The 27,954-nt window shown below is 37.9% G+C and overlaps 1 protein-coding gene across 4 annotated transcripts in view; it reads right to left on the bottom strand.

Moving 5' to 3' along the window:
* Window positions 1–1,336: 1,336 nt before the first annotated feature.
* Window positions 1,337–27,954, bottom strand: part of BTRC (beta-transducin repeat containing E3 ubiquitin protein ligase) — a 171,040-nt gene continuing 144,422 nt past the window's right edge. For all 4 annotated transcript variants that reach the window (XM_058543798.1, XM_058543799.1, XM_058543800.1 and 1 more), the window contains 11 exons: window positions 25,802–26,033; window positions 22,045–22,231; window positions 17,456–17,552; window positions 16,649–16,786; window positions 16,041–16,159; window positions 13,637–13,886; window positions 13,095–13,213; window positions 11,852–11,962; window positions 10,597–10,675; window positions 3,631–3,823; window positions 1,337–1,674 (listed from right to left, as the gene is read on the bottom strand). In XM_058543798.1, coding sequence (XP_058399781.1) covers window positions 3,662–3,823; window positions 10,597–10,675; window positions 11,852–11,962; window positions 13,095–13,213; window positions 13,637–13,886; window positions 16,041–16,159; window positions 16,649–16,786; window positions 17,456–17,552; window positions 22,045–22,231; window positions 25,802–26,033 — 1,494 coding nt within the window. In that variant the 3' untranslated portion in view covers window positions 1,337–1,674; window positions 3,631–3,661. The remainder of the gene's footprint in view (window positions 1,675–3,630; window positions 3,824–10,596; window positions 10,676–11,851; window positions 11,963–13,094; window positions 13,214–13,636; window positions 13,887–16,040; window positions 16,160–16,648; window positions 16,787–17,455; window positions 17,553–22,044; window positions 22,232–25,801; window positions 26,034–27,954) is intronic.

Here is a 27,954-nt window from a genome sequence, read left to right as displayed (position 1 = left end):
CCTTTGATGGGTGTGCCCATGCTGGTGCACATCCACTCCTGCTCTGGGAAACAAGCTGGGCACACACTCATAGTATTCCCTGTGCTCCCAGCTCGGGCGGCACCCGTGCCCTGCACCTGAAGCCCACACAGCTGCCTTGCAAGTGGCCAGGTTAGCCCAGCCCTTGTTGAGGTCCATTTGTTTACGATGCTCAACTGCCAGAGAAATTTTATTGGCTAGGGAGAGTGGAGAGTGAAATGAGGCCAAGAGGAGGAAGAAAACAAAAGAGAAGGCAGTTTCGGCCTCATTAATAAACCTGTATGCCAAACTTCACCCTGATCCTCTCTCTCTGGCAGCTTTGCCTTTTGTAAATACTGAAAAGCAGAAGGAAGGTTCTGCAGTGCAAGGTTGAGATGATTAGCTTGATTTTTGAGAGATGATATTTACTGGCCTAAATGAAAAAGAAATCAACGTTTACTCCTGACCACTTCTTGAGCTATTCTGATAGTGGTCTTGGCAAGCATATAGGTGCCTAGGTGCTCACAGCCCTGACGAGGAAATCAGAGATGTGAACCATTATGCAGAACGCACCGAGCAACTGGCTCTGGCCATCTCAAACCTTTCTGTAGGCTGAGCTTTACCAGTGATTTAAGATGAAGTACAATGCTTTTTATTACACATCTAATTGCTAATGAGAGGAAATGCAATCAGCAGCTCCTTTCCACACTCGACGTGGAATCGAGGAGACTGCTGAGTCCAGAGAAGAGGCGGTCATTGATGGAGCCCAGGAAATTTCTGCCCCCTCCTTTTTTGGGGGAGGTGTTAGAAAGAGAAGAGAGAAGAGTTGTAAATATGATGAGAGTACCAGATCTGAGAATCCATTGTTGCCACATAGGGTCACTTGCAGCAAAAGCCTGGGTTTGAAACTTGGACTGAACACATTTAACTCTCCCAAGTGTTGCATTTTCTAGCTGATTTGCCTCATGCTAACTGAGGACTCTCTCTTCATACTCTTTCTTCTCAGGTGGAGCAGAGAAACAGGTTGAAGGAGAATGGGGGGAAGGGGGGAAAGGGACAGAAACAGAGAAAGAGTTGGAAGGAAAGAGGCCCAAACCTTCCAGTGTGTGCATTCTTTTTTTCTGTTTCTTGCCCCAGAGGCTCTATAGACGGCTGTTTCCTCCTAAGCACAGCAGGGCTGGGCTGATCTTGCCAGCCGCCGGGCATTCCTGCAGTTCACAGGCAGACACCAGGTGCTGTCTGGCTTAAAGCTGTATCCCCCTGTCCCCTAGAAGTGGGTATCTCCCAGTAGGCTATATAGAGAAACTAGTTCTTCTGCTTAACAGCAAAGCAAGAGAGATTCTGGCAAAACACTAAATATATTTATAAGTCGTCTTTGTCTGGGACCAAATGAGGAAAAAACAGGTGCAGAGGGGAAAGGAAAAGGGAGGCGAGGTGAGATTTAAAAGTTCCAATCATTCACGAAAGATAAAAGACATCTTCTGATAGCAGCACGGAAGCAGTCAGCTGTGTTGAGTAGACCATCCTGGGTCGACTGCAGACCAACTGTGTCCCAACAGGAGTCTTAAAGCCCCACTCCTTGGCTAGTCCAGGGAAAGTGGGTAGTTGTTTGATTGTTACTGTTGTTGCTCATCCTGGTATTGGCAGATACGTTAAATACCGCAACTTTAACAAGTCCTGTGTGAAAACAGAGCAAACAGTCATTAGTCCCTTTCCCTATATTTCTCACTTGGTCTGAGAGGAAAACAAAATTAACCTAGCTGTCAATTGGAAGAAAGGCTCAGAGGTCCTTCCTAACACCTGCTCTCTGCCCATGCCACGCAGGAGCTTCTGTCAAAGGCTACGTGGCCTGTCTGGGGACTTGGCTGGGCTCACTGACGTGCTCAGGGCAGTAGCACTCATGCAGAGTGACTCTGATGTCTTGAGATTAAGAGTGACTATGGCGGGTATAGCATGTAATGGTAGAGCAGGCAAGGACAGCTCTGAGGTTCTGGCCCCAAGTGGCCAGGAACATAGTTGTGCCACTAACAGAAGTGGGGGAGTTGGGTGAAGCCGTCCGGCTGCTTGGCTGGAGGGCACTGGCAGTGTAGATGAGGGGAAAGTCTGATTGTTAGATGTGTACACTAGATGCGCTCCTAGTATCTTCAAGGACAGATGTGTAGGTGGTGGCTGGACATGTGGCCTGGAGATTAAGGCAGAGGTTGGGACTAGAGATATAAATTTGAGAGTCATCTACATTGAGATGATAGCTGAAGCCTTGGGAAGAGATAAGGCAGCCAAAGAAGGGAACTTAGGTAAGGAAGAAAAGTCTGAGACAGACTCTTAGGGGATCTCTATGTTTTAGGGGTGAGAGGAGGAGGGAGACATAATCAGAGAGCCAGAAAGAATATTAAAAATGGCAAAATGCCAAAGAAATCTAAAGAGGAGAAAATTTTGGCAAAAGAAAGGGATAGATACATGACGATTACAATATTAATACTAATCACCACTTTTTACTGAGGGCTTGTTATGTGCTAGGCGTTGGTGCTAAGCACTAAGAATTTTACATATAAGATTTCAATGCAATCCTCACAACAGCTCTGTGTAGTAGGTATTGCAACACTCATTCTACTAATAAGGAAACTAAGGCTCTGGGAGGTTATTTGCCCAAGGGCACACAGCTAAGATTCTCACCCAGGCCTGCCTGTGTGACTTGGTGAAGGAAGCTGAGGGATAAGGAAGCAGCTGTCCTCTGTGAGAGAAGCAAGCACTGAAGTGAGCCCACCAGGGCACGAACCACTCCACTCAGAAGAACCACTGCAAAAATATGTGCAGAAAAGTGTACTAAATGTGTACTTCTATCACAAGAACTGAGGCAAGCATGGGAAATGAGAAATCATAATGACAGCAACGCTCCCTAATAGCTGGTATAGTTTTCCCAAACCAGCGACAACCTAATTAATGTATTTGAACTGGTTAGGACACAAGGTATGATCTGAATATACCATAATATAGAGAAAGATGAATTTTAGGATCTTTTCCTGCCTCAGAGGGAGGATGGAGACTTTAGTGGGAGACTACACAGAGTTCTCACAGAGCTACTTCCAAGGTCAAAAGACAATTCTTTTCTTTTTTGGAGAGTGAGGATAAGGGTAAAAAAGCTACCTTTTATAATCAAATGACACTGACAAGGCAGAGCTGTGAGATATCAGCGTGATATTTCGCCAAGAGATTTTTCCATTCACACATTAGCTTATCTACTTGGATTAAAGGGTCTCAATTATAGGTACTGGTTTGATCTGGGAACTACAAAGCCACAGGATTTGGGGTCATTACTCTTAGTTTTGAAACTGATTCAAATTCCATTTTATTTTCTTAACAATCCTATTAGATAACTGGGGCAGAAATTATTAGTTCTACTACACAAGGATCATCTAGATCTAGGTCAAGAATCATCTAGAACTGAGGCTGGCTACCTTGATGAAAGGCAGCATCCAATGTGCAGTCCCAGCCCTGTCTCACGTTGTCAGCTTCCCCTGCTTTACAGGACTTGGAAAGATAAAGGGCATGAGAAGTCTCCATGAACTAGCAATACCTTACAGCTAATATTCCATCTCCTACCCACAGTGCTATGTACACAATTCTTTTTCATACCTGGGCAAGTATGAGGTCAGTGTATGATTATTTATCTCGAGATATAGGTGTATGTTCGAGAAGGGGAGCGGGGGGGTTCAGCTTGGGCAGCTGGATCATTTAGGAAGTCCCAGATGAGGATTGTGTCATCATGTGAACTACTGACAATCTGGAATTCATCAAACTGAAGTCGGAAAACTCTTCCAGAATGCTCCTAAAGAAGCAGAAACAAAAACTTCTGAACTACTCAAAATCAAAAGAACACAAATTCAGCAACATGTCAAAAGGAGTCTATGGAAAGGTATGGTATACTGATAATTTTCTCTACCATTTAGCTATTTCAAGAATACAGAGAAAAAATTTAAGTTGGATTAAAGGCAAGATGGAAAAATCAAATATTAGGCAGTTGATTTCATACACAATCAAAGTAATATCCACTACAGCTGAGACATGTCAAATAGTACGCTAGTTTCTCATTGCTAACTCTCCTTGGCTTAGGCTGAATGAGAACATTCCTCAGTAACTCCCTTAACTTATCCTCCTTCTGTGTCTCTAGAATTCTTTTACAATCAGAGGCAAAGGATTGATAAGCAATAACGAGTGGTGTGCTGGTATATGTCTATCAATTAACTCTCCCTAATTTGTAAAAGCAGTTGGACATTTTCATAGTGTAAAAATTCCTACCCTGGCCAATTTCAAACCACCCATGTAAGTCAACCAGCTTGCAAAATTCATGAAAATTTAACAATTAGCTCTTATAAGCAGGTATAAGCCTGCTAGAGCTTAGCACACTACTGGCAGTAACCACCACCCTGATCAAGATGTGGAATATTTCCAGCATCCCAGAAAGTACTCTCATACCCCTTACTAATCAATACTACTTTCACCCCAATGCATTATCATCAATTTGTTTTTCTTGTTCTTGAATTTCATATAAATGCATTTATACGGTATGTATTCTTTTGTGCCAGGTTTCTTTTACTCAACAGTATAAGATTCCTCTCTGTTTCTGCATGTAAGAGTGGTTCATTCTTTTTATTATTATTGGTTGATATTCCATTATATGAACACACTTCTATTTATCTTTTCTCCTGTGGTGGACATATAGGCTGATTGTAGTTTTGGCTATTATGAATAAAGCTACTGTGAACATCTACATATATGTCTTTTCATGGATATATGCTCTCATTTCACCTAGGAGTAGAATTGCTGGGCCATAGAGTAGGTATATGTTGAGCTCTAGTAGATATGGCAAAACAGTTTTTTAAAAGTTGTGTCTATTTACCTTCCCACCAGAATGTATCAGAGTTACAAGTGCTCCACATCTTCACTAACAAATTGATATTGTCACTCTTAAATTTTAGCCATTTTGGTAGGTTTGTAGTGGTATTTTATTGGAATTTTAGCTTGCATTTTACTTTATGCAGTTGAGGAAGTTCTCCTCTATTCTTGGTTTGCTGAGAGTTTTTAATCATAAATGGATTTTGCCAATTGCCTTTTCTGTATCTATTGATAGAATCATGTGATTTTGATGTGATGGATTACATTAATCGATTTTTGAATATTAAACCAGCTTTGCATACTTGGAATAAATTCCACTTGGTCATGGTGTATAATTCTTTTTATACATTGTTGGATTCAATTTGCTAATATTTTGTTGAGGATTTTTTTTTTTAATTTAAGAGTTACTTTGTTTTATTGGCATATTATTAGCTTTTAAAAAATTTTAGAAATTTTCCTTATTGTGATATCACTACACATAACAACAGTGACAAAACCATACTTAAATATGAAGCAAACAGTTTAAAATATTACCAAAAAATTGTACCTAATAAACTCATATTAATCTTGCAATTGTGTGTTTGCCTATTACTATTTAAAAAAATATTTTATTTTGAATTATAGTAAAAACCACATAATAAAATTTACGATATTATCTTTTTTTAAGTGTGTAGTTCAGTAGTGTTAAGTAGGTTCACACTGTTGTGCAATCAATCTCCAGAACTTTTTCATCTCATAAAACTGAAACTCTACTCTTATTAGACAACAACTTCCCATTTCCCCCTCCCGTCAACCCGTGGAAACCATCATTCTACTTTTTGTTTATATGTATTCAACTACGTTAGATACCTCATATAAGTGGATTCATACAGTATTTAGCTTTTTGTGACTGGCTTGTTTCACTTAGAATAATGTCCTCAAGTTTCACCCATGTTGTAGCATGTGACAGTATTTCCTCTCTTTTTAAGGATGAATAATATTCTATTGTATATTTATATACACTAGATTTTGTTTAGCCATTCACCTGTTGATGGACACTTGGGTTGCTTCCACCTCTTGGCTATTGTGAATAATATGGCTATGAACATGGGTATGCAAATATCTTTTTTAGATCCTGCTTTCAATTCTTTTGGATATATACCCAGAAGCGGGAGTGCTGGATCATATGGTAATTCTATCTTTAATATTTCGAGGAACTACCATACTGTTTTCCATAGAGGCTGCACCATTTTACATTCTTTATAAGACGTAAATGAGCTCACAGATGAGCATCTGTGTTCATGAAACATATTGGTCTGTAGTTTTCTCTTCTTGTAATATCATTGTTTGGTTTTGGTATTAGGGTAATGCTGGCCTCTTAGAATGAGTTAGAAAGTATTCACTCTGTTTCTACCTTCTAGAAGAGACTGTAGAGAACTGGTATAATTTCTTCTTTAAACATTTGGTAGAATTCACCAGTGAACCCATCTGGGCCTGATACTTTCTGTTTTTGAAGGTTATTAATTATTGATTCAATTTCTTTAATAGGTATAGGCCTATAGAATGTCTATTCCTTCCTAAGTGAGCTGTGGAAGATTGTATCTTTCAAGGAATTGGTCCATTTCATCTAGGTTTAAAATTTTGGGGCATAGAGTTGTTCACAGTATTCCTTTATCATCATCCTTTTAATGTCCATGTGATCTGTAGTGATGCAGAGTTGCGTTTAACGTTAAAAAATCAATGTAATAAGAACAAAAGCAAAAGCCATATGATCATCTCAATGGATGCAGATAAAAGCATTTAACAAAATCCAACACCCATTTCTAATAAAAACTGTCAGCAATCTAGGAACAGAAAGGAACTTCCTAATCCCCTGATAATTACAAAAAACTTATAGCTAACACATATCTATATAAAATGGTGCAAGACCAAATGCCTTTTCCCCATTCACTCTTACCAGTTCTTTTGAACACTGTACTGAAGGTTTTAGTCAGTACATAAAACAAGAAAGAGAAATGAAAGGCACACAGATTGGAAAAGAAGTAAAAGTGTAATTCTACATATGTGCCACGAATAATCCAGAAATTAAAAATTTTAAATACCATTTACAATAGCATTAAAAATATTAAATACTTAGGGATAAATATGACAAAAGATGTGTAAGATCTTAACACTGAAAGCTATAAAACATTGCTGAGAAATTTAAAAAGACCTAAACAAATGGACAGAAGACTCAATATTGTTAAGAAGTCAATTCTCTCCAAACTGATCTAGATTTGACACAATCCCAATGAAAATCTCAGCAGATTTTTTGTTGTTGTTGAAATTGGCAGGTTCTATAATTCACATGAAAATTCAAAAGACACAAAAAACTTTGAAAAAGAACAAAGTTGAAGGACTTACACTACTTGACTTCAAGAGTTATTAAAAAGCTACAGTAACCAAGACAGTATGATATTGGCATCAAGATAGACAAAAAGATCAATGGAACTGAATAGGTCCAAAAGTAGACCCACACATACATCATCAATTGATTTTTGACAAAGCTGCAAGGTAATTAAGAGGAAAAAGGATAGTCTTTTGAATAAATGGAGCTGGAACAACTGGGTATCCATATGAACTTTGATCCATACCTTGTACCATCCACAAAAATTAACTAAAAATGAATCACAAACCAAAATGTAAAACCTAAAACTATAAAACTTTTAGAAGAAAACACGGGAAAAATCTTTGTGACTTTGGATTAGGCAAAGATTTTTTTTTAGATATAATAGCAAATGACACAATCCATAATAGAAAAAGTTGATACATTGGACTTAATCAAAATTAAGAATTTCTGCTTTTCAAAAGACACTTTTAAGGGAATGAAAAAACAAACCATGGACTGGGAGAAAATATTTGCAAACCACATATCTGATAAAGGACTTGTATCTTGCATATGTAAAGAAATCTCAAAACTCAATAATAAGAAAACCACTCAATTAAAAAAACAGGCAAAAGATTCAAACAGACACTTCACCAAAGTGGATAGATGGATGGCAAATAAACATAGGAAAAGATTCTCAACATTATTAATATTAGGGATATGGAAATTAAAATCACAATGAGGTACCACGATACACTTATTAGAATGACTCAAATTAAAAAGACTGTACTAAGTATTGGAGACGATGTGAAGTAACTGGAACTCTCATGCACTGTTGTACAATAATGTTAACTGGTACAACTGCTTTGGAAAACAGTTTGGCAGTTTCTAAAAATATTTAAACATACACTTACCATATGACCTAGCCATTCTGCAGCTAGGATTTACCACAAAGAAATGAAAGCATATGTTCACACAACTTTATTTGTAAAAGTCAAAAATTGGAAACAACCCAAATCTTCATCAACTGGCAAATGGGTAAATAAAGTGTGGTATAACCAGACAATGGAATACTACTCAGCAATTTCTAAAAAGGAACGAACTACTGATATACATCAACAAGAGTGAATCTCAAAATAATTATGCTTAGTGAAAAGAGATAGGCAAAAAAAAGCACATATTGTATGTTCTGTTTATAAAACCCTAGAAAATGCAAACTAATCAATATTGACAGAAAGTAGATCAGTGTGCCTGGGGACTGGAGCAGGGGGAAACGGGGTGGGATGGAAAGAAGGGATTACAAAAGGGGCATGACAATATGTTCATTATCTTAGTTGAAGTGATGGTTTCACTGGTATGTACATATGTCAAAATTTATTAAGTTATACACTTTAAATATGTCCACTTTATTATATGTCAATTATATCTTAATAATCTGTTTTTAAAAAACTTAAGACAATTCAATAAATAAATGAGGACAAGATTTGAACAGACACTTGACAAAAGATTATAAACACATGAAAAGATGTTCTACACCATTAGTTATCACAGAAAAGCAAATTGAAACTACGGTCACTACACACCCACTCAGATGGCTGTAATTTTTTTAAAAACTGACAATATCAAGTGCTGTCATGAATGTGGAAAATGAGACTCTCATACATTGTTAGTGGAAATGTAAAGTGGTTTGCATTTGCAAACTCCTAAAATGCCACTTTGGGAAATAGCTTGGTAGTTTCTTTTAAATTTAAACATACACTTAATCATAGGACCCAGAAATTGCACTCCTAGGTATTTACCCAAGAGAAATTAAAATAATATGTACATACAAAAACCTGTATGGAATGTTTTCAGTATCACCAAAACTAGAAACATTCCAAATGTCCTTGAACTGGTAAACGAATAAACAAATTGGTTCATCCACCCAATGGAATACTACTCAGCAATAAAAAAGGAACAATGTACTAACACATCCCACAACATGGATGAATCTGAAATGAAGTGAAAAAAGCCAGGGCCGGCCCCGTGGCTTAGCGGTTAAGTGCACGCTCTCCGCTGCTGGCCCGGGTTCGGATCCCGGGCATGCACTGACGCACCGCTTCTCTGGCCATGCTGAGGCCGTGTCCCACATACCGCAACTAGAAGGATGTGCAACTATGACATACAACTATCTACCGGGGCTTTGGGGGAAAAATAAATAAATAAAATTAAAAACAAACAAACAAACAAAAAGCCAAATGCAAAAAGCTACACACTGTATGATTTAATTTATATGACACTCATAAGATAGCAAAACTACAGGACGGAAATCAGATGAGTAATTGCTAGGGGTTGGGAGAGGGGATTGATACTAAGGGGTGTCACTTTGGGGGGGATGGAAATGTTCTCTATCTTGATTGCACTATTTACACAATTGCAAAATTCACAGAAGTCCAAAAAAGGGGGCAAATTTTGCTGTATGTAAATTATACTTCAAAAACCAGACTTAGATTAATTATAAATGAATGAAAGTACACATTTTAAAAAACGCGTGAACCGTGCAGGTAAAACATCTGATGCTGAAAGAAGGAGCTTTAAATCCAACAAGGAAGACAAAGAAATGTCTCTCTCTCTCCTCCAGAGCAGAGACTGCCTAAATGTTGCAAGTCAGTGGCTTCAAATGCTTGCTCTCATGTTTTTCCTGAGTTGTGCCAAAGATTCTGTCCTCCCTAGTGCCCCACCTAATCTTCTTTTTCTGATGGAAGCAGCTTTTCTAATCCAGGCCTTTGGTGAACACCATGATAAATAAAGACTTTAGAGCTTTCGAAGGTGACATTCCTCCTTTTGAGTCACTTCTTTCCCCAAATGTCAAGCTGTTCAGGCAAGAGGGTAAATGAGGAATAAAAAAGAGGGGATTCAAGTTGCTGGAGGCAGCATGCCTTGAAAAGGATGCAGAACTAAGGGGCTGACCAGGGGGTTCACTCAAAATCCCATGGCACTTTTTGCAGGCACAGGTGTGCAGGTCCTCAGATTCTGGACAGGTTCCAATTTGAGTAATTATGTTCTCTCTCCCTAAGTACCCCCTACTGTTTCTGGTGGATACAGAATTCTTATTCACTTCCTGTACTAAAGTGTTGTGTAGAGTTGCTGTGCAGCTGTTAAACAGCTGCCACATTCCTCTCCATATATAGTCTCTAAAGCACTTTTGGATGAAAGGTGCTATATAAACATATTTTATTGTCATGTATTGGTTGTCTTTTCATTTAGTAATAGGTTTTGTGAAGTTCTATCTATCAAATCCAGATCTGTATTCCATAGCACATCTATGTTTAATTTCTTCCCCTTCCTGCTCCTCAGCCCCCTCTAAACAACAAAGGTCTTACCACAAGGGTCCGTAGACAGAGAGTCCCTGCAGGAGCACGGGGGTCCAAAGCAGCTACAAGATCCCACACTTTAATTTTTCTAAAGATCAAGAGCAAAATCTTAGTTAAAAGCAAAATTAAGGCAACAAAGGAAGAATAGCAAAAAAAGTCTTGCCACTAAATATGTATGGTGAACATAGTTTATATAATAATGCGGCTCACAGGAATATATAAAAACTTTTTTGTTTTGGAGACTTGGTTCTTGCATTCATTCTTGGGTAGAGGTTATTGGTCTTAAGGGGAAAATGTACGTGATTAACCTAAAGATGAGAAACAGGTTAGCTTTAAGCAAACTGAAGATAGTAAATGGTAAAGTTACACCATACTTTGGGGCCAAGAAGAGATCTTATACATTAGAGCTCTTAATGATGTAAGAGGTCGCTTAGACCTAGAAACCTACAACTCTGAGGCATCTTCTTTCTGGTCAATTCTAAGAATGGCCCAGGTCAAATGTACCAGAGGACTGGGGTCCATTTAAGAGCTCTGCAGTTTGTATAAGCAAATTCTCATATTTTGATTTAAATAAGAAAAGTTTAGCCCTTCTAAAAATCAATTATAGGTCATGTCTCCTCAGGGTAAATAACAGACAAAACTCAAGAAAGGTGGCTACAGATCAAAACCAGGGCAATGAGAAAATATAACCTTGGACCTAGCTGTAGCATGTCATCACACTCTGAAAAATTTTCCAAGGGTATGACAGTGGTAGCTGACTCAAAGCAGAGGAAGATAATAAAGATTACTGAAATAAAGTTACTCATTATAATGGAAATTCTAGGAGGTGAAAACAAGAGAGCTGCACTTTTAGGAATCACTCAAAGAGATCAAAATGCAAGACCCTACCACACTAAGCCCCAAAAGTACTGCCCTCCAATGTTTCAGTTTTATTAATAAGTCACTATTTTATATGCACATCCTGTTATTCTGTTTGTCCAGTTCTTTGCTTTTTTTTAGGGCAAAACAGACAACTATATAACCAAATAATCAAAATATTAATGAAAAACATGAGCCAGCAAGTGCAATTAAATGATTGCAAAGAATATTTTGGAAAAGAGTAAACAAAGGAGAGGTGAACACGTATATTAGACACAAGAAATACTGTATTGGATCCTTTCTGTGAAATCTGTAATCGTACAGAGACAAGGAAAGGCTATATTTAACATCCTAGGGGAGGAGAGATTAAGATGTAGATTTTTTTTAACCCTTTTAGCAAACTTACCCATCATAGGCCCCACTGACTATCCTCTTGTTATCAAATCGAATACAGCGCACCAACTCCTCATGCCCTTCTAACACTCGTAAACATGCACCACATTCTATGTCCCATAATCTGGAAGAGAAAATTGAGTCAAGTGAATTTTCATGTATTCTTTTCTAAGCTTGGAATGTTATAATAATATACTTCATATGTCTTTTAAAAATCCACAACAATAAAATCAATCAATACCCATACAAAAATGTATTGCTTTCAATGTAATTTATTTCCTTTCTGCCATATAACTCAGGCAGAAAAATGTATGATTTAAGTTCAAACAAAGCATATATTTTCAAAGCACAAAGCTTTGGATAATTGACCAAGCCAAGAAAAGTAATGCTTCCTGAAATCACCAATAAGAATGAGATGCAGTATGTCAGTGACACCCTGCCTTCACAAGGCATGTCCACCTCTTTCACTGAGGACACTCTCTGCTTTCACCTACTATCCAGAACAGTCTGTGTTTCCATTATATGAGAAAGACTAAGTTCTCAAAAACTTTTATATACTAATTTAAAAAACTGTCTGCTTTCAGACCAATCCAAATGATTTTAGGAATGATCATTTCCTTAGATATAACAATAGCTCTATCTGTTGGGTTTTTAATGGCCTTTTCATCCTCTTAGTACTTCTTTGAAGGAAGGGAAAAGACTGATAAATCGTCCAAATTCTATTCATATCTGTGTCATTCATCCTTGTGAAGGGAAAACACCACAAATTGAAGTACTTTGTGGATTCTTCATAATTTCAGAGACCAGTAACTCCCTGGCCAATTGTGTAATGCTAAGAAAACAAAATGCACAATTTCTAGTAGGGAAATAAATCTTTTTTTCCTTTTTTTAGAACAGTGGCAGAGAGAAATGGCCTTTTGCTATTTATTAGCACTTTTCAACTGCAGACAGGAGAAATTTAAAGAGAGGGGCCTTCAACTTCCATCTACTTATCTCTCTTGCCCACTTCCTCATTCAAGCAGTACCTTTTAAATAGGTCTATCTGGTGATAAAACTATTACAGGAAGGCAACACATCAACAAAAGGCTTTGCTGTGCTGCCTCTGCTTGGGGCAAACTTTTGACCTGTAAGAAGCTACAGAAAGGAAAAATATTTATTATACACATAACACAGTTGAAGATTTGTTTGATCTGTGCACAAACAATGAATGGCAGGATAATATCGACCCCTTCTGGGAAAGGGCACCTGCTGCTCACCTGATAGTGTTGTCAGACGAGCCACTCACAACCAGCCTGTCTCTGTACTGCAAACAGGCAATGCCGCGTTTGTGTCCATTTAAGGTCCTGACAAACTCACAAGTACTTGTGTTCCATACCTAAAAGAGAACATAGCACTGAACCAATAGGGGGAAGTCAACTTCTCAAACTAAACCAAACCAAAAAAATGACAAGTTTGATTCACAGTAATATAGGGCTAATTTGTAGCTGGCTGCTATCGCATGAGAATTCCTCAAATTGATTTACTCTTATGGAGTTAGTCTGGTCTTGTAGACACATTTTCTTGACCCTAAATTTACCCCTGCCCTTCTCACACTCAGTACTCTTTATAGGAATAAAATATGTAACCAAAATTGTCAAACAACTTGTCTCACTCATTACATTTTTACACATAGACTAGTATCTGAATTAAATATTAAGTTATTCTACAGTGACGTTGAAATATGAAATTGCCCTTGATGAGATTTTCACATGAACTCCCTTATTCTAAGTTGGGGACATACTGAAAAATGCCTTATTACCTTTATAGTCCTATCCCCAGATGCAGAAACAATGTACTTGTCATCAAAGTCTACAACATTGACGGCAGCTCGGTGTCCAACTAACACCCTCCGGAGGGTGATGTCAGTTGGGGAGGCCATATCCCACACAGCAATGGAACGGTCTTTGGAGCAGGTCACCATCATGCCATTATTGAAACGCAAGTGCAGAACTGCTTCACAATGGTGAATCAACGTGTTTAGCATTTCACCTGTATTTACATCCCACACCCTGGAACAAACAACATTAAGAAGGTTATCTGAGGGGCCGGCCCCGTGGCTTAGCGGTTGAGTGCTCGCGCTCCGCTGCTGGCGGCCCGAGTTCGGATCCCGGGCGCGCACCGCTGCACCGCCTCTCCGGCTATGCTGGGGCCGCGTCCCACATACAGCAACTGGAAGGATGTGCAGCTGTGACATGCAGCTATCTACTGGGGCTTTGGGGGGAAAAAAATAAATAAATAAAACCTTTAAAAAAAAAAAGAAGGTTATCTGACATTTTGATGGTACTCATGCTACAATCTATTACTGGTATTTGACCTCAGTGCTCCCTTCCCCTCCCACTCCATTTTCATAGTTAATGTTACACTCTACTCTTCTTTTGCAGCTTTGAGGTTAAGCTGAGGTAAACAGTACTGATGGACATGGGGGAAGTGGTAGTTAGAGGGCTGGGATGGGATGCTGCCAGTGTGAAATCCTGAAGATACACTACTTGAAATTTGGGCAAGTTGTGGGGTATAAGAATGCAGTCACCATCACCTACTAATTACACCCAGACTTCAACACTATTATAAAAACTTCTGACATTCAATCTGATACCATTAATGAGATACATTTTAAACTGGGAATCTGATTAATAACAGCAGCATTAGTGGGGCGGATCCAGTGGCCTAGCGGTTAAGTGTGCGCACTCTGCTGTGGCGGCTCGGGGTTCGCAGGTTTGGATCCCAGGCGCGCACTGACGCACTGCTTGTCAAGCCTTGCTGTGGCAGCGTCCCATATAAAGCAGAGGAAGATGGGCACAGATGTTAGCCCAGGGCCAGTCTTCCTCAGCAAAAAGAGGAGGATTGGCAACAGATGTTAGCTTAGGGCTAATCTTCCTCACACACACACACACACACACACACACAAAATAACAGCAGCATTACTGTCCCACGGATAGCCCTCAGGAACTAGAGCTGATATAGGCCAAGAAGCCTCTGTAACAGACTGACTTAGTACTGTGGATTTGAGCCTGATGACCCTAGATCTCAGATTTCATCACACAGGTCAAGGCCCAAGATTACCTAGACCCTAAGTCTAAGGCCCTATTTCTGTGCTTTGAATGGCTGTAGGAATCAAGAATAGCCATCCCACTGTGAGTATGGGCTGCAAAGCAGAGTGCAGGACCCTTAGATAGCTTGAGAATTTTGTGTGATGATATATTTTACTTTGATTACTCTACTTTTGTATATTTACTTTAGTTTTTATAACATATTTTATTTCCTTTGCCAGTTTAACCCCCTTTTAGAACATAATTTTTTCCCTTATCCTATAAATGATAGCCTCTACAATGTTTCAGCTTCCTTGAGGCACACCACAAGCACCAATAAATGTTAAATGTCGATAACTATAATAAGAACTGAGTTTGCTATGCCTTTAAGTCAAAAGACAAGAAACAGGAACAGCCTTTTCTACTCACAAAGGATAACCTGGAATGGTAAACATTTAACTTCAGAGAATCTAACAATGCAGTTAACTGCCTTTTTTTCTATTTTTTTTCAAGTTACTTTTGATGCATTATGTTTGCTAAATCCTTTAGCTTAAGGCAAAATTCCTAACAGAGATTTCTAGCAGTGCTGTTGGTACCCCGAACTCAAGCTACACTGGACTCCAGCAGCATAATGGCTGTGTCATCAAATCACTAATGCCTCTGGAAATTGAAGGCCCCTCCCTGAGTGAAGCTTGCAATTAAAAACTGCAGGGAGAGCAGGGGAGGGGCTGGCAAAGAGAAAGCATTGCTCACCTGTACACATTTTCAAGGAGATAATGCATGCCTGCACTACAGTTATAACCACCTGAAAGGAAGGCTTCATTCCATTCCTGTCATTCCCCTGTGAGGTGGTTTTTGTAAGGAATGCAAGGTTTACCAAGTTTCTATAATGGACCATTCTCCCAAATTAAAACAGAATACGTAGTTTCTTAAATGCACAGAAATGTAAACTTACCTTAATCATGCCTAAATCAAGTTGTCTAGTTCTAGACTGACACAATGATGGAGGTTTATTCTTTTTTAGTTATGAAGTTTCAGAGCTGTGTTCATGGGGATATATATAAAATTACTATTTATGACAAACAACAGAGCAGATCTGATATTTCAGAATTCAAAAGACCATTTGAAATTCTCTACCTGACTGTGGAATCCGATGATCCAGTTATGATCACCCTCTCATCATACTGGAGACACAGGACAGAACCGGTGTGGCCTGTGAGAATTCGCTTGCATTCCAATGTGCTTTTATCCCAGATCTAGGATGACAAACAAGATCCTTTTGATCACTGTGACAATGGGATACTGCAGAGACTTGCTGGCTCTATTATGCATTTTATTTCCCACAAGAATCAAAGCCCATAGTAGTGTGGAATGCATTCTTTTCGACAGGTATAGCTAAGCACCTATATATATGTGGCTTCAGTACTAATGCAGACTTTATCCTTTTCATTAAGGAACAGAGGTAGTCTATAATTATCTGAGGGCAAAATGAGTAATATCCCATTCAGTGCACTTCAAGAAGAGAATTTAACCCTAGCACTATCCATTTGTATGTGCTTCTGGGCAGGGGGATGGCAGGGAGCAGGTACCTGTCCTTTAAGGAAATGATTTTGGCTTTGGGACTGGAAACAATCTAAAACTCTCAGTTTCTGGAAATAATGCTTAGAGTTTATGCTTTGGATTGCTTTATGAATGTGGTCACCCTCGCTCCTTCAGCTACCCTCCCACAACTGAAGAGACCTCACCTTGATTGTGTTGTCTCGAAGGCCGCTTACTATCTTCTGATCATCATACTGTAAACAGTAAACTCCTTTGCTTGTTTCACTTCGGCAGTGGATTCTCTGTAAACTGTGTCTTCCACATCTCCAATTAGATTCTATTGTCTGAGAAGTAGGAATGGTAAAGAGACGGTAATTAGGAAAAGACCAGAACTAAACTCTTATTTGACTTTCATGCCAACCCATGACAAATGCTCAATGCTTCCCTCTATTGAATATACAGAACTTAAGGCAAACTGAAAAAAAAGTTTTCAAAAGGCCACTATTTAAAATTGTAAAACATTTTTCCATTTGCAAAGTAATTAAAGATTTATTTCCTAGAACTCTCCTGCATATAACTCATACAATTAAATAATAAACCTAATGGAAAGAGATAGCTCACCAACAGAGGGCAAGTTATGAACCACATGAGGTTATGTGCTCAGTGCTCTTCTTAATGTGGTGGCCATTTCTACCAGAGAACTTCCATGGAGGCTCAACTCAGGAGATACTTGAATATCAGCTTCTAAGTGTAACTTTAACAGTCTCACAGATATTGTAAGACGACATGATATTCCCTCTCTCTGTCTCATCTATCAGTAAACAATTTTTAAAAGCTTTAACATTTTTGCTTGGCAATTTACTATATTTTACCTACCCTATTCACTTGTAAAGAAATTGATTTTTAACCCACATCAATAAACCTTAATGCATTTGCTGTAACAATGCTATTACTGAAGAATGCTGATGATTCTCTAGTATTTGGCAAATATCCAAATATACATAGATTCTTACCTCAATGTCTTGTATAATTTTAGGATAAAGTGCTCTATAAAAAGAGTTGGGAGGAGCATTCCCATCAGGAGGTTTGTTTTTGAATAAATACTGTCCCCTAAAAAAATAACACATATTTCCCAATAAAAATCATAATATTATACATTTACAAGGAGCTTCATATTTCTTCAAAGTGTTTTCACAGTTACCATTCCATATAACCTCCCTAACTAGCCTGAAGAGGTGTGAAGTTAAGCCCGATTTCAGGAGTCCCACATCAAGGAGTAACTTTCTGGGCTCTAGGGAATTCAGTCAACATTGATTTGCTTTTGTGTAAAACTTGATGATTTCCGTGTAGAACATCAGAGTCTCAGGCCTTCAGGAATATTACAACGTCAACAGCCAAACGAATACATATAATCAGAATTCATCTATTGGTCTGTCAGATTTCTGTATAGACAGATTCATTGGCCTTATCTTTTGAAAATCTTGTTAGTGATGGTATCTACTACCTCTGAACTAGGCACATGCCCCACAGTCTTTTTTCACTGAGTAAAGCTGTGCCAGTGTCAGTGGAGCCTAGCACCATGGGCAGCAGGAATGCCTCTGTCATGGAGATCACTTTTTCTAGTCTTCATTTATTGTGGAGTAAGGTGTGTTGGCAGCTCAGGCACCCAGGCTGCTGGTGATCAGTGTAGCTATGCTTTAAAAGGAGCAATTCAGTTCATTTTGACAGAAAACAAAGGCATCACAGGAGTGTCCAGCAGCAGGTATGGAAGAAGATGAAAGGAAATGCCTAAGAGCACTGTGCTGTCAAGTCTAAGGCATGAAATTGACTTTCACAGATGTGTTCCTGGCTACGTACATACATACATGCATTTTACTGCCTTTCCTTGATTCCAGTGAGCAACATTTGTTAGCATCTCCTTCCTTATGACGGCACTTCCCTGGAATACTCATATCCCAAGCTAGATCTTTGCTACAAAAAAAAAAATCAGTAAATGGCAATCACTTCCTGCTGGGTAAAAAATTTAATTCCTCATCCTGAAGTTAAGAACCCACCAAACACGGTGTGGAAGCTAGTAAACCCCACTATGGGTGTACTAACTACTGTTCTCACTGGCACCGTGCCTTGCAAAGTGGAGACAGGCAGAAATGCCTCTGAGTGTAATCCTGGCACCAGAGAAATCATGTTTTCTCTGGGCCAGTCATCCGCTCCTCCCTCTATAGCTCCATTACAATATAATTAATTGTTCGATGTCTCTAGGAGCGCTTCCCCCCTGCCCTCTTCCTATTATACACCTTGAAAATTAGTTGAAAAAATTTCCTATCAGGAAGGTAGCTGGCTCTGACTTCTGTGATACAGAAAGGGAAATCTGCAATGGAGAAGCTAAAATAATAGTTTTTAAAAAGGGACTAATAGGAGCAAGAAACATGATACACTAACATAAAGAAAACGGCAAACAAGACACATTATGAAATAATTCTAGCTTAGAGATATACTTCTTTGAACAATCTTATTCTATAAACACATTGCAGGTAAACAACAGATTTTGAATGAAGAGATTCTAAATCTGGTTAATAATTATAATTTAATAATTTCAACTTCAATATCCTTTAATAGAGGTAGGAATCACTATACTGATTTTGCAGATAAAGAAATCAAATGTCAGGGAGGTTAAGCAACTTGCCCAAGGTCACACAGTTAGTGAGCAGACCTGGGATTTGAATCTAAGTCTGACTTCAGAGCCCTCACTCTTAACTACTTTACTGTCTTTCAATGCCCACCATTCCTTAGATTCCTGTCCTCCTTTTAATCTCTGGCAGTCGTATTCAGGCACCCCAGGATTTTCTTCATATGCAATGCAACTATCTCTACATCCTGAGAGAGAGAAATCACAGAAACCTCTGATCTCATTTTCTATCTCACTGCATTTACCATGCTTTGCTAAAGTATCTGAATTTCTTCAAATCAAAGGTGCTATAAAAAAGGGTGGCTAGGTGTTGAAAACTGGTTTCTCAGTATATATTTATGTTGTAAGTCAAAACCTTTTATGATGGAAGTTCTTTGACAACAGGGATCACTTCAATGTGAAACGCCTAGTACCTCTGAGAGTGTGAGGACATAATAAATGCTAAATATTAAATTCAGAATGTTATCATATAACATGATCTGCTGATTAAGAAACTAGACTTTTCCCAAGTGGTCTTTTATTATACTTTTAAGAGTTACCATTACTGAGCAGAGAGAGCATATTCAGTATTATTCAAGAGCAAAAATGACAGAGTTCATGTCCTAGGGGCAGACTGTCAAATTCATCTAGATATAAAATACAATAGCAGAGTGGGAGTTAAACCCAAAGCTTTGTTAGAAAACTGTATTTACCTGTTTATTTTTGGTTGGAGGAAATGCAAGAAATTTTCAAAAACAGCATTTGGGGAAAAGTACAACAGAAAGACTTTATTGACATAGTAGGCTTGGTAAGACAACTTGAAAGACGAAAATGAGAAACTGATGATAGATTAATTTTTTTTTTTTTAAAGTGGAAGAGGACAACTAACACAGGAAGACACGCAACATGTAAAAACAGAAGCAGCCACAGAAAGTTAAGGGGATACTGGAGGAGGTCTTGATGGGGTGGACAAATACTTGTAATTACATGGGTCTATATCAAGCTAAGATGATAAAGGTGGCCAAAGACAAAGGAATATAGTCAGAACTTTGAAGGATACTCAAAAGAGCAAGAACGGGTTCCTTGGTTGAAGAGATAGGGAAAAGAGTGATAATCAGTGCTAGATCCTGGATTATTTCTCAGCTATACTTTCATATACTCTTTTAAAAGACCAAAAAGCCATCTTTTCAATAATTTTATTTGTTTTTTTCTTTGTAACTAACATAACAGATCTTGCTGTTTAGTGCCTATCCTAAGGAAAATTGTGGAGCCTACGTTTATCTATGGCATTTTCACATGCATCTGCCAAGATCTGACCATCTACTTCTTGTTCTCTCTGCCTTCAAAAGAAGACTTTGTCAAGTCCCAACATCTAATAAAGGTTTCCTGTCATATACAGTCTAAATGGGAACAAAGTATATTTTAACAGGGAACAAAACCTTTATAGCCACGGGAATGAATCTCTGTAACTGAAATTTCAGGTCAAGAGTTATTTGGAGTAGAGTTTCTTTTCTTTTTTTCTTTTCTCTTCTTTTTTTTTTGTCCCTGAGGGGTAGAGGAATATTTCTAGCTGCCCTAAAATTTTCACACGTAAGCAACTGCCTGCTCTATTTCTAAGGCTGGCTCTGGCACGCTTAGCAGAACGATAGACGTTGAATGCCACACAACTGTATAACTTATTTGCTTTTTTATACGATAAATAATTTATTTCCAAAGTATGAAATTAGTAATGAAAGATAAGGTTTCTATTTTTCTATAAGTGAAAATAAGAAAAACATATTTGGGAAGGAGAAATAAGAATATGCTTTCATTTATGCAATTTTTATATAGCCAAAGAATTGCCTGGAATTTGCTTGCTTTAATTAATTTGAGAGAAATTTTAGTCTTCCTAATAGCCAGAATGACAGAAATCTCTTGAAGCACTTGGTATAATATTTAGAGGTGATTATGTTTATTACATATTAATGAATTTCAAAGATGCAAAATAGAAAAGGGAGCCAACTATATTTTTATGAAGATTGCTAAGAAAAGCTGATCATTCTTAACTGTTTTACATCTCTTTATGATCCAAGAAAAACAATCGATAAAATTAATTGCTCAGGGTATCTTTGAGCACACATATGCCTGCTGGTGCATATCTATCAACTAAAATACTTAATATGTCACCTTTATTTTATTTTTGAAATATTCACACCTGACTTTCTTATAGTGACATTCTAGAGACATTCTCTGAGAGAAAATTATATATAGAAGACATCTTCCAGAAGTTCTAATGAAATGGTACCACACATTAACAGAACAACAGCAGCAAAATTGGTGAAGTCTCCTAGGCTGCTAACTATATAATGCCTTAAGGAATTCAGGCAGTAAAATCTTGAAAAGATAAGAGTCTTAGGAAGAAATAATGATTTATACTAAATTCCATTTTTCACTCTGATGGCTAGAGTTCTTATTTTAGTTTGGCATAAAAATAATTTTGATTACAAAGGTGGTAAAACACTACAGGCATGGGGTAAAGGCAAGAAATCTTCTGAAGGAGAAAATAATTACTTGTTCTGGATTGCTTTTGGGGGAAAGCTGGATCTGATGGCTTCTGTGTGACTCCAAGTCATCCACTTGCCTTATAAATTGCCCATCAGACCTTTTTCAGGATATCAATTTCTGGCCAGAGAATGCAAATGCTTTAAATGGGAGGGCTGGTCAGTTTTTCATTATTTTTTGCAAAGTAGTATTAACACATTATTATGTCATTTATGAGTGACTGGTCAGAAGAAAAACTGCTGAGTACATGAACCACTATTTTACACTTTTTCCTATAAACCAGCAAAATCACTGTATTAAATGATAAGCAGTCTCACTGGTTCCCAGCAATATTCCAATAACTCTGAATGGCCAGGTCCTGAAGTTCTATAATACTAAGAAAGTTAAAAGGCTCACCACCCTCTTCGTTCTGCCAGGCCTCTCCACAGAGAATCTGTCCTGACCATTCTCTCAATGAGCTTCTTCCATAACATGCCATCAGATGTCACTCGGTACCATTCCTTGCACACAAGTTCAGCAGCACATAGTGATTTGGCATCCAGGTATGACAGAATGTTCTCAGCAATGTGATCCAAACCCCGAGCTTTCAGTGGGGGGAGGGGGCAAAGAAAAAGAACATAGGTGGTGGTGAATGATTTTTTACAAAAGGCCCTTTAAAACAGAACAGCATTTATTCTGCTATGAAGGCACATCACTGTCCCTGGTGTTGTCCAGTTTCTTTTTCAAATAGAGACTTGGGTAAAATGAGTGTCAATGATTTTTCCATAAGGTTGCAGAAATGAACAGTATTTTCCATCTTCCTTTAGATACGGAAGTTAAAGCTAACAACAAGCAAACCCCCCAAGACATTAAAAATAAAAAGGATTCCAGAAAACAATTCACATCTATCTATATGGATTTCAGCACTAGGGGATGTTCTATGGATGGCATCTCAAACTCTGTGGTTCAGGCCCCCCCAAATCGCTATATTAGGTCCATTTCTCATTCTGTTTCTATTACTACTGCAGTTTCAAAGCTGTTCAGTAAAAGAAATATCCTTTAAATGTACTGGGGGAGAGGCACTAAGTCAGAATGTGCTGGGTTATAGAATTTGGGGCATGCAGAAAGGAGAGAAGAAGGAAATACAGATTGGTATAGGAACATCCCAAGAGGAAAGACAGAGAAGTATGTTTAAGTTCAAGGATGAGTTTAATTTCAGATGTTTAAAAAAAACTATATTTGAGAATAGTTGCTACTATAAAACCTAAATGACAGTTGGCCAAAAATGAAAAAATCCAAGACCAATAGATAACTTGGTTGGAATTTCAGAGACTATTTCGTAGGATGTACAGAGGAAGAGTGGAAGTAGATCTTGGGCTGTGTAAACTGGATAGGCTTCCCAATTAAAATTCTCTACCACCCATACCTGTACTGAGGCCTCAGAGGTATAGATCCTATAAAATAGGATGATTGCACTAATAAACCTTTTGGCTGCTGTTCTAATTCACAAGTGAGACAAAACGTTAAAAGTTATTTCTCTTTACAGGTTACATATCAGAGGTTTGCTAACGACAGTGCAGAAGGATTCCTTCATACTCTGATTTCCTCAGGCAAAAACTTAACAAATAGGAAAGAGAATACGGCATTTCATTTTGTGCCTTTCTCCTGAATCATACAAAGACACATTTGGACGTCATTAACAACAAATGTTCTTAAACATTATTCTAATTATAAAGACTATATGGACATCAGTCACATTTTTCAGCATATTTGGAAAAGAAAGCATTAAATGGATCTTGTTTGGCTGGCATCACATGTTCATATTTAAGCATAAGCAGATGGAGGCATCCATCACCTAATTCTTATTAAAGGAACATGACTATAAGCCAATTAAAGATATAATAATTAGTTCTTCATGCAAAATATAGTGATGGTACAATTCCTGCATCTTTATATTGAAACTTTCTACACCATCAGAAGTTTCCAAAATGCATTCCTGTGTTTTTAATGGCTGCCATCAAATTGCTCCTAATCTTTCACTGTGTCCCTATAATAAGTCTTTGGAAGTAATTTCACCTAACACTCCAAACAAACCCATTACATTAATGGATTACAGGCATTTTTTGAAGTAGTTTGGTTTACTAAATGCAGCCAGATGGTGTAGGTTTATAAGTTAAAATGGTCGTAAAGCATTAGACTGATGATTCAATATCTTATAAAGTGGTCAGCAGATACACACCAGGGATCAGTATTAGGCAAAGGATACACAAGTCTAATCAACAACTATTCAATTCTTAGTGGTATATGCTTGAGATAGTAACATGTCTCAGTGATTGGGGAGAGCACAGTAATGAGGTACACACAGACTGTTCGCACAAAGAAAACTGTTTGCCTATGGCTAAAACAAAATCCAATGAGTGAAGAGGGGGCAGAAATCTATTGTATTTAACAAAAGATATAGGTACAAATTCAGTTTTAAAATGTTATTTCTAAGATATAAATAGGCATTTCTTTTGTTTAAAGGGCAAGTTAAATTCCAATTTTGGAAGAACACATTTTTGAAAAAGATATTAAGTGGCAAAGATTAAGCAAAGTGGTAATATGCAGTTTGGGGGAGGGTATAAGTTGGTATACTTTTCTTAAAGGTTGGTTTGGAACATGTATTAAAATCCTTAAAAATGTTTATAATTCATTAATATAGGAATCCCACTTCTGGCATTTTTTCCTACGATGCCCAAAAGATTAATGATTAAGAATGTCCACCACAGCATAGTTTATAACAGGAAAAACATTTTAAACTACCTAAGTGTTCAATAAAGGAGTTAAATAATATGTGCTTCAACCATCGCAAAGAATACATAATACTATAAAAATTATATTTTAAAAAACATTTTGGAAAATACTAAGAAAATACAGTAAGAACAAATATGTTACAAACACTTATGATCCCAGCTTTAGAGGGAAATATACACATTTAGAAAAAATAGAAAGGCTACATGCCAAAATACTAATGCACATTAGCAGTTCTCTCTGAATGGTAGGGTTCCGGGAAATTCTTCTTTTTTCTTTTTTTTTTTTGGTGAGGAAGATTGGCCCTGAGCTAACATCTGTGCCAATCTTCCTCCATTTTGTATGCGGGACGCCACCACAGCATGGTTTGATGAGTGGTGTGTAGGTCCACCCCCAGGATCCAAACCTGTGAACCCCAGGCCGCCAAAGCGGAGTGTGTGAACTTAAACACTATGCCACTGGGCTGGCCCCCTCGAAATTTTATTTTTATATTTTAAACTCCTGTGAATTTTCTAAATTTCCTATAATATAACTTCTATAATCAGGAAACAACAACAAAAACCAAGATAAATTTACAGACTCACTCATCTTTGTACAATTTTTCTTCTTTTAAAATAAGCTTTCGACAGATGAGAACCTTATACTTTCCTGAGAGAGCATTTTGCCCAAATACTGATGCCTGTGTAGTGTCCTAGATCATCATCAAGCATTCAGTAAAACAACCACAGCACCCTCCAAAAAAAGTATTTTAAGTATGTGTGTGTGTATATACATATGTAGTTAAGTGTATGTATATATTTAAATATATATTTTAAGAAATATATATACTTTTATATACATAGTTTACAATAGCTATTTGGTTACTGAGCACAGTGAAATTGTAAAGCCTGGAATTTACATATTTAATGTTACAACAAGGCTCCTGAGATACTTTTCTTTCTAAAATACTCAATTAAAAATATTTCTTATTGATTCCTACAATTTAAATATTCTGTTGATAAATTTCCATAGAAATCCAAACCCAAGTGTGTAAGTTAACATTTCTTGAAACTAAGACACATTATAAAAGACACACCTCAAACCAGATAACATCTCTGAAAAGATTTTATTTGGACCTATGTGTGGGTGAAAACAGGGTGATTAGAAGGGCATGAGATAGAGAGAAGGTAGAGAAAAGAGGAGTCTCTTTCCAGAGTTTGATTTTTTGTATTTATACCCCAAGAAGGTACGATTCAAGGATTCAGTTTGTAAAAATCAAGCCAATAAAGACTTTTAAAATGGATACCTAAAATGTATAGAAATGCATACCTGAAGATCTACTACCATTACCATTGTAACATACCTTTCAGGCAAATTAATGGCTCACAAACACCCAGAGACATACCTGGCAGAGCAGTTATGAAGTCCCTCTGCAACATAGGTTTAAGATACGAGTTTATGTGCCCATGTTGGTAATGACACATTTGGGATATAAGATGTTCCACAAATTCCACTTGATCGGACTCTGACCACTGCTCAAAATATTTGACACACAGTTCCTTTTCCTTCTCATAGCTTGCCGAGAGTTTCCGTTGCTTGGGCACAATCATACTGGAAGTGCCATTGGTAAGTTTTGTCTGTAGAAGGGGTGCATTAAAAGACACATATAATAATAAGTATTAAAAATGAGGGAAATATATAATTTTCTAGTCTGGTATGCTATGTTAAGTCCATATAATGGAGCTCACTCTGTTACTCTATTAGTAATTGGATGTTTGTGAACAGCAATTACATGGAAAGCCACAGGAATATCTCAGTAAGTTGGTAAATCAGGAGTACTGCCAGATGACAAGGCATCCATTTCCAAAATTTCACAGGAATACATTATTTGGAGATATAAAGACGAAAGCTAGTTATTACTAGCAAGCAAAAAACCTAATTTTCTTTTTCTTATATACACCAGTTACTGGACATTTATATAATTACTTACTCACAACTTTTTTTTTTTTCTTTTGGTGAGGAAGACTGGCCCTGAGCTAACATCTGTGCCCATCTTTCTCTACTTTGTATATGGGACACTTCCTCTACTTTGCATGGCTTGATGAGTGGTGTGTAGGTTCGCACCCAGGATCTGAATCTGCGGACCCCGGGCTGCCGAAGTGGCGCAAGCGAACTTAACCACTACGCCACTGGGCCGGCCCCTCACAACTTACTTGTTAATAGTCAAATAAGAAATCCTCCATGCAAAAAAAGGCCACTGAATAATTTGAGACTCTGGTACCTTCGGAGATAAAGCTTAAATAACATTTATATGCTCAATCTACCCTTTTCCTTCCCAAAAATCCCATCTCTGCTGTCATCAAAATTACATGCCACTGAACCAGGCCTGATGGCCTAGTGATTAAAGTACTGGGTGCTCGGCTTTGGTGGCCCAGGTTCAGTTCTCACACGTGGAACCACACCACTCCTCTGTCAATAGCCATGCTGTGGCGGCAGCTCACACAGAACTAGAAGGACTTACAACAAGTATATACAGCTATGTACTGGGGCTTTGGGGAGGGGAGGAAAAAAAAAAGGAAGATTAGCAATAGATGTTAGCTCAGGGCGAATCTTTCCCAGCAAAAAAAAAAAAAAAAAATATATATATATATATATATATGCCATAATATCTTTTTTATTAATTGGTTCATTCAATAAATACTAATTGAGCATCTACAACATGCCAAACACTGTCATAGGTGCTAGGAATACAATACTGAACAAAAATAACATAGTCTCTATTATCAGGAATTTATATTCTAGTGTGTATAGCAAGATAAAAACATAACCAAATAAACAGAAAATATATAGTGTAGATAGTGCTATGAAGAAAAATAAAGCAGTATAGGAGAAAGAAAAAAAGTGTATGTTATTGTAGTAGGCAAAATTCTAAGATGGTTCCCCCAAGATTCTTGGCCTCCGGTGTACACACATCTTCTCTCAGTTATTCAAACAAAGACATAGGCACTGCTATGATTTAATCAAGGTCTCAAATCAGTTGACTTTAAGATAGGGAGATTACTCCGGTGGGTGTTACCTAATCAAATGAGCCATTTAAAAGCAGAAAGTTTTCTCCAATTGGTTGCAGACGAGGAAGGGGATCATGTGGCAAGGGCAGAGGTCAGCCTCTAAAAGCTGAGAGCAGCTCCCAGATGGTAGCCAGTAAGAAAATGGGGACCTCAATCCTACGAACGCAAGGAACTGAATCTGCCAACAACAATGAGCTGAGAAGAGGATTTTTCCCCAGAGCCTGGAGATGACAACTCAGCTCAGCCAACACCTTGATTTCAGCCTTGTGAGACTTTGAGCAGAGGACCCAGCCATGCTGTGCCAGACTTCCAACCTACAGAACTGTGACCTAATTAATGGGTGTTGCTTTAACTTGCTAAATTCATGGTAATTTATGTAGCAATTAAAAAAAAACTAATATAGTTATTTAAGTCTAAGGTGTCAAAGATAGTTTCCCTTGGGGCCGGCCCAGTGGCACAGGGGTTAAGTGCACACTCCGCTTCAGTGGCC

The sequence above is a fragment of the Diceros bicornis genome, chromosome 6, assembly GCF_020826845.1.
Source record: "Diceros bicornis minor isolate mBicDic1 chromosome 6, mDicBic1.mat.cur, whole genome shotgun sequence".
Classification (NCBI taxonomy): domain Eukaryota; kingdom Metazoa; phylum Chordata; class Mammalia; order Perissodactyla; family Rhinocerotidae; genus Diceros; species Diceros bicornis.
This window is presented reverse-complemented; position numbering and strand designations above follow the sequence as displayed.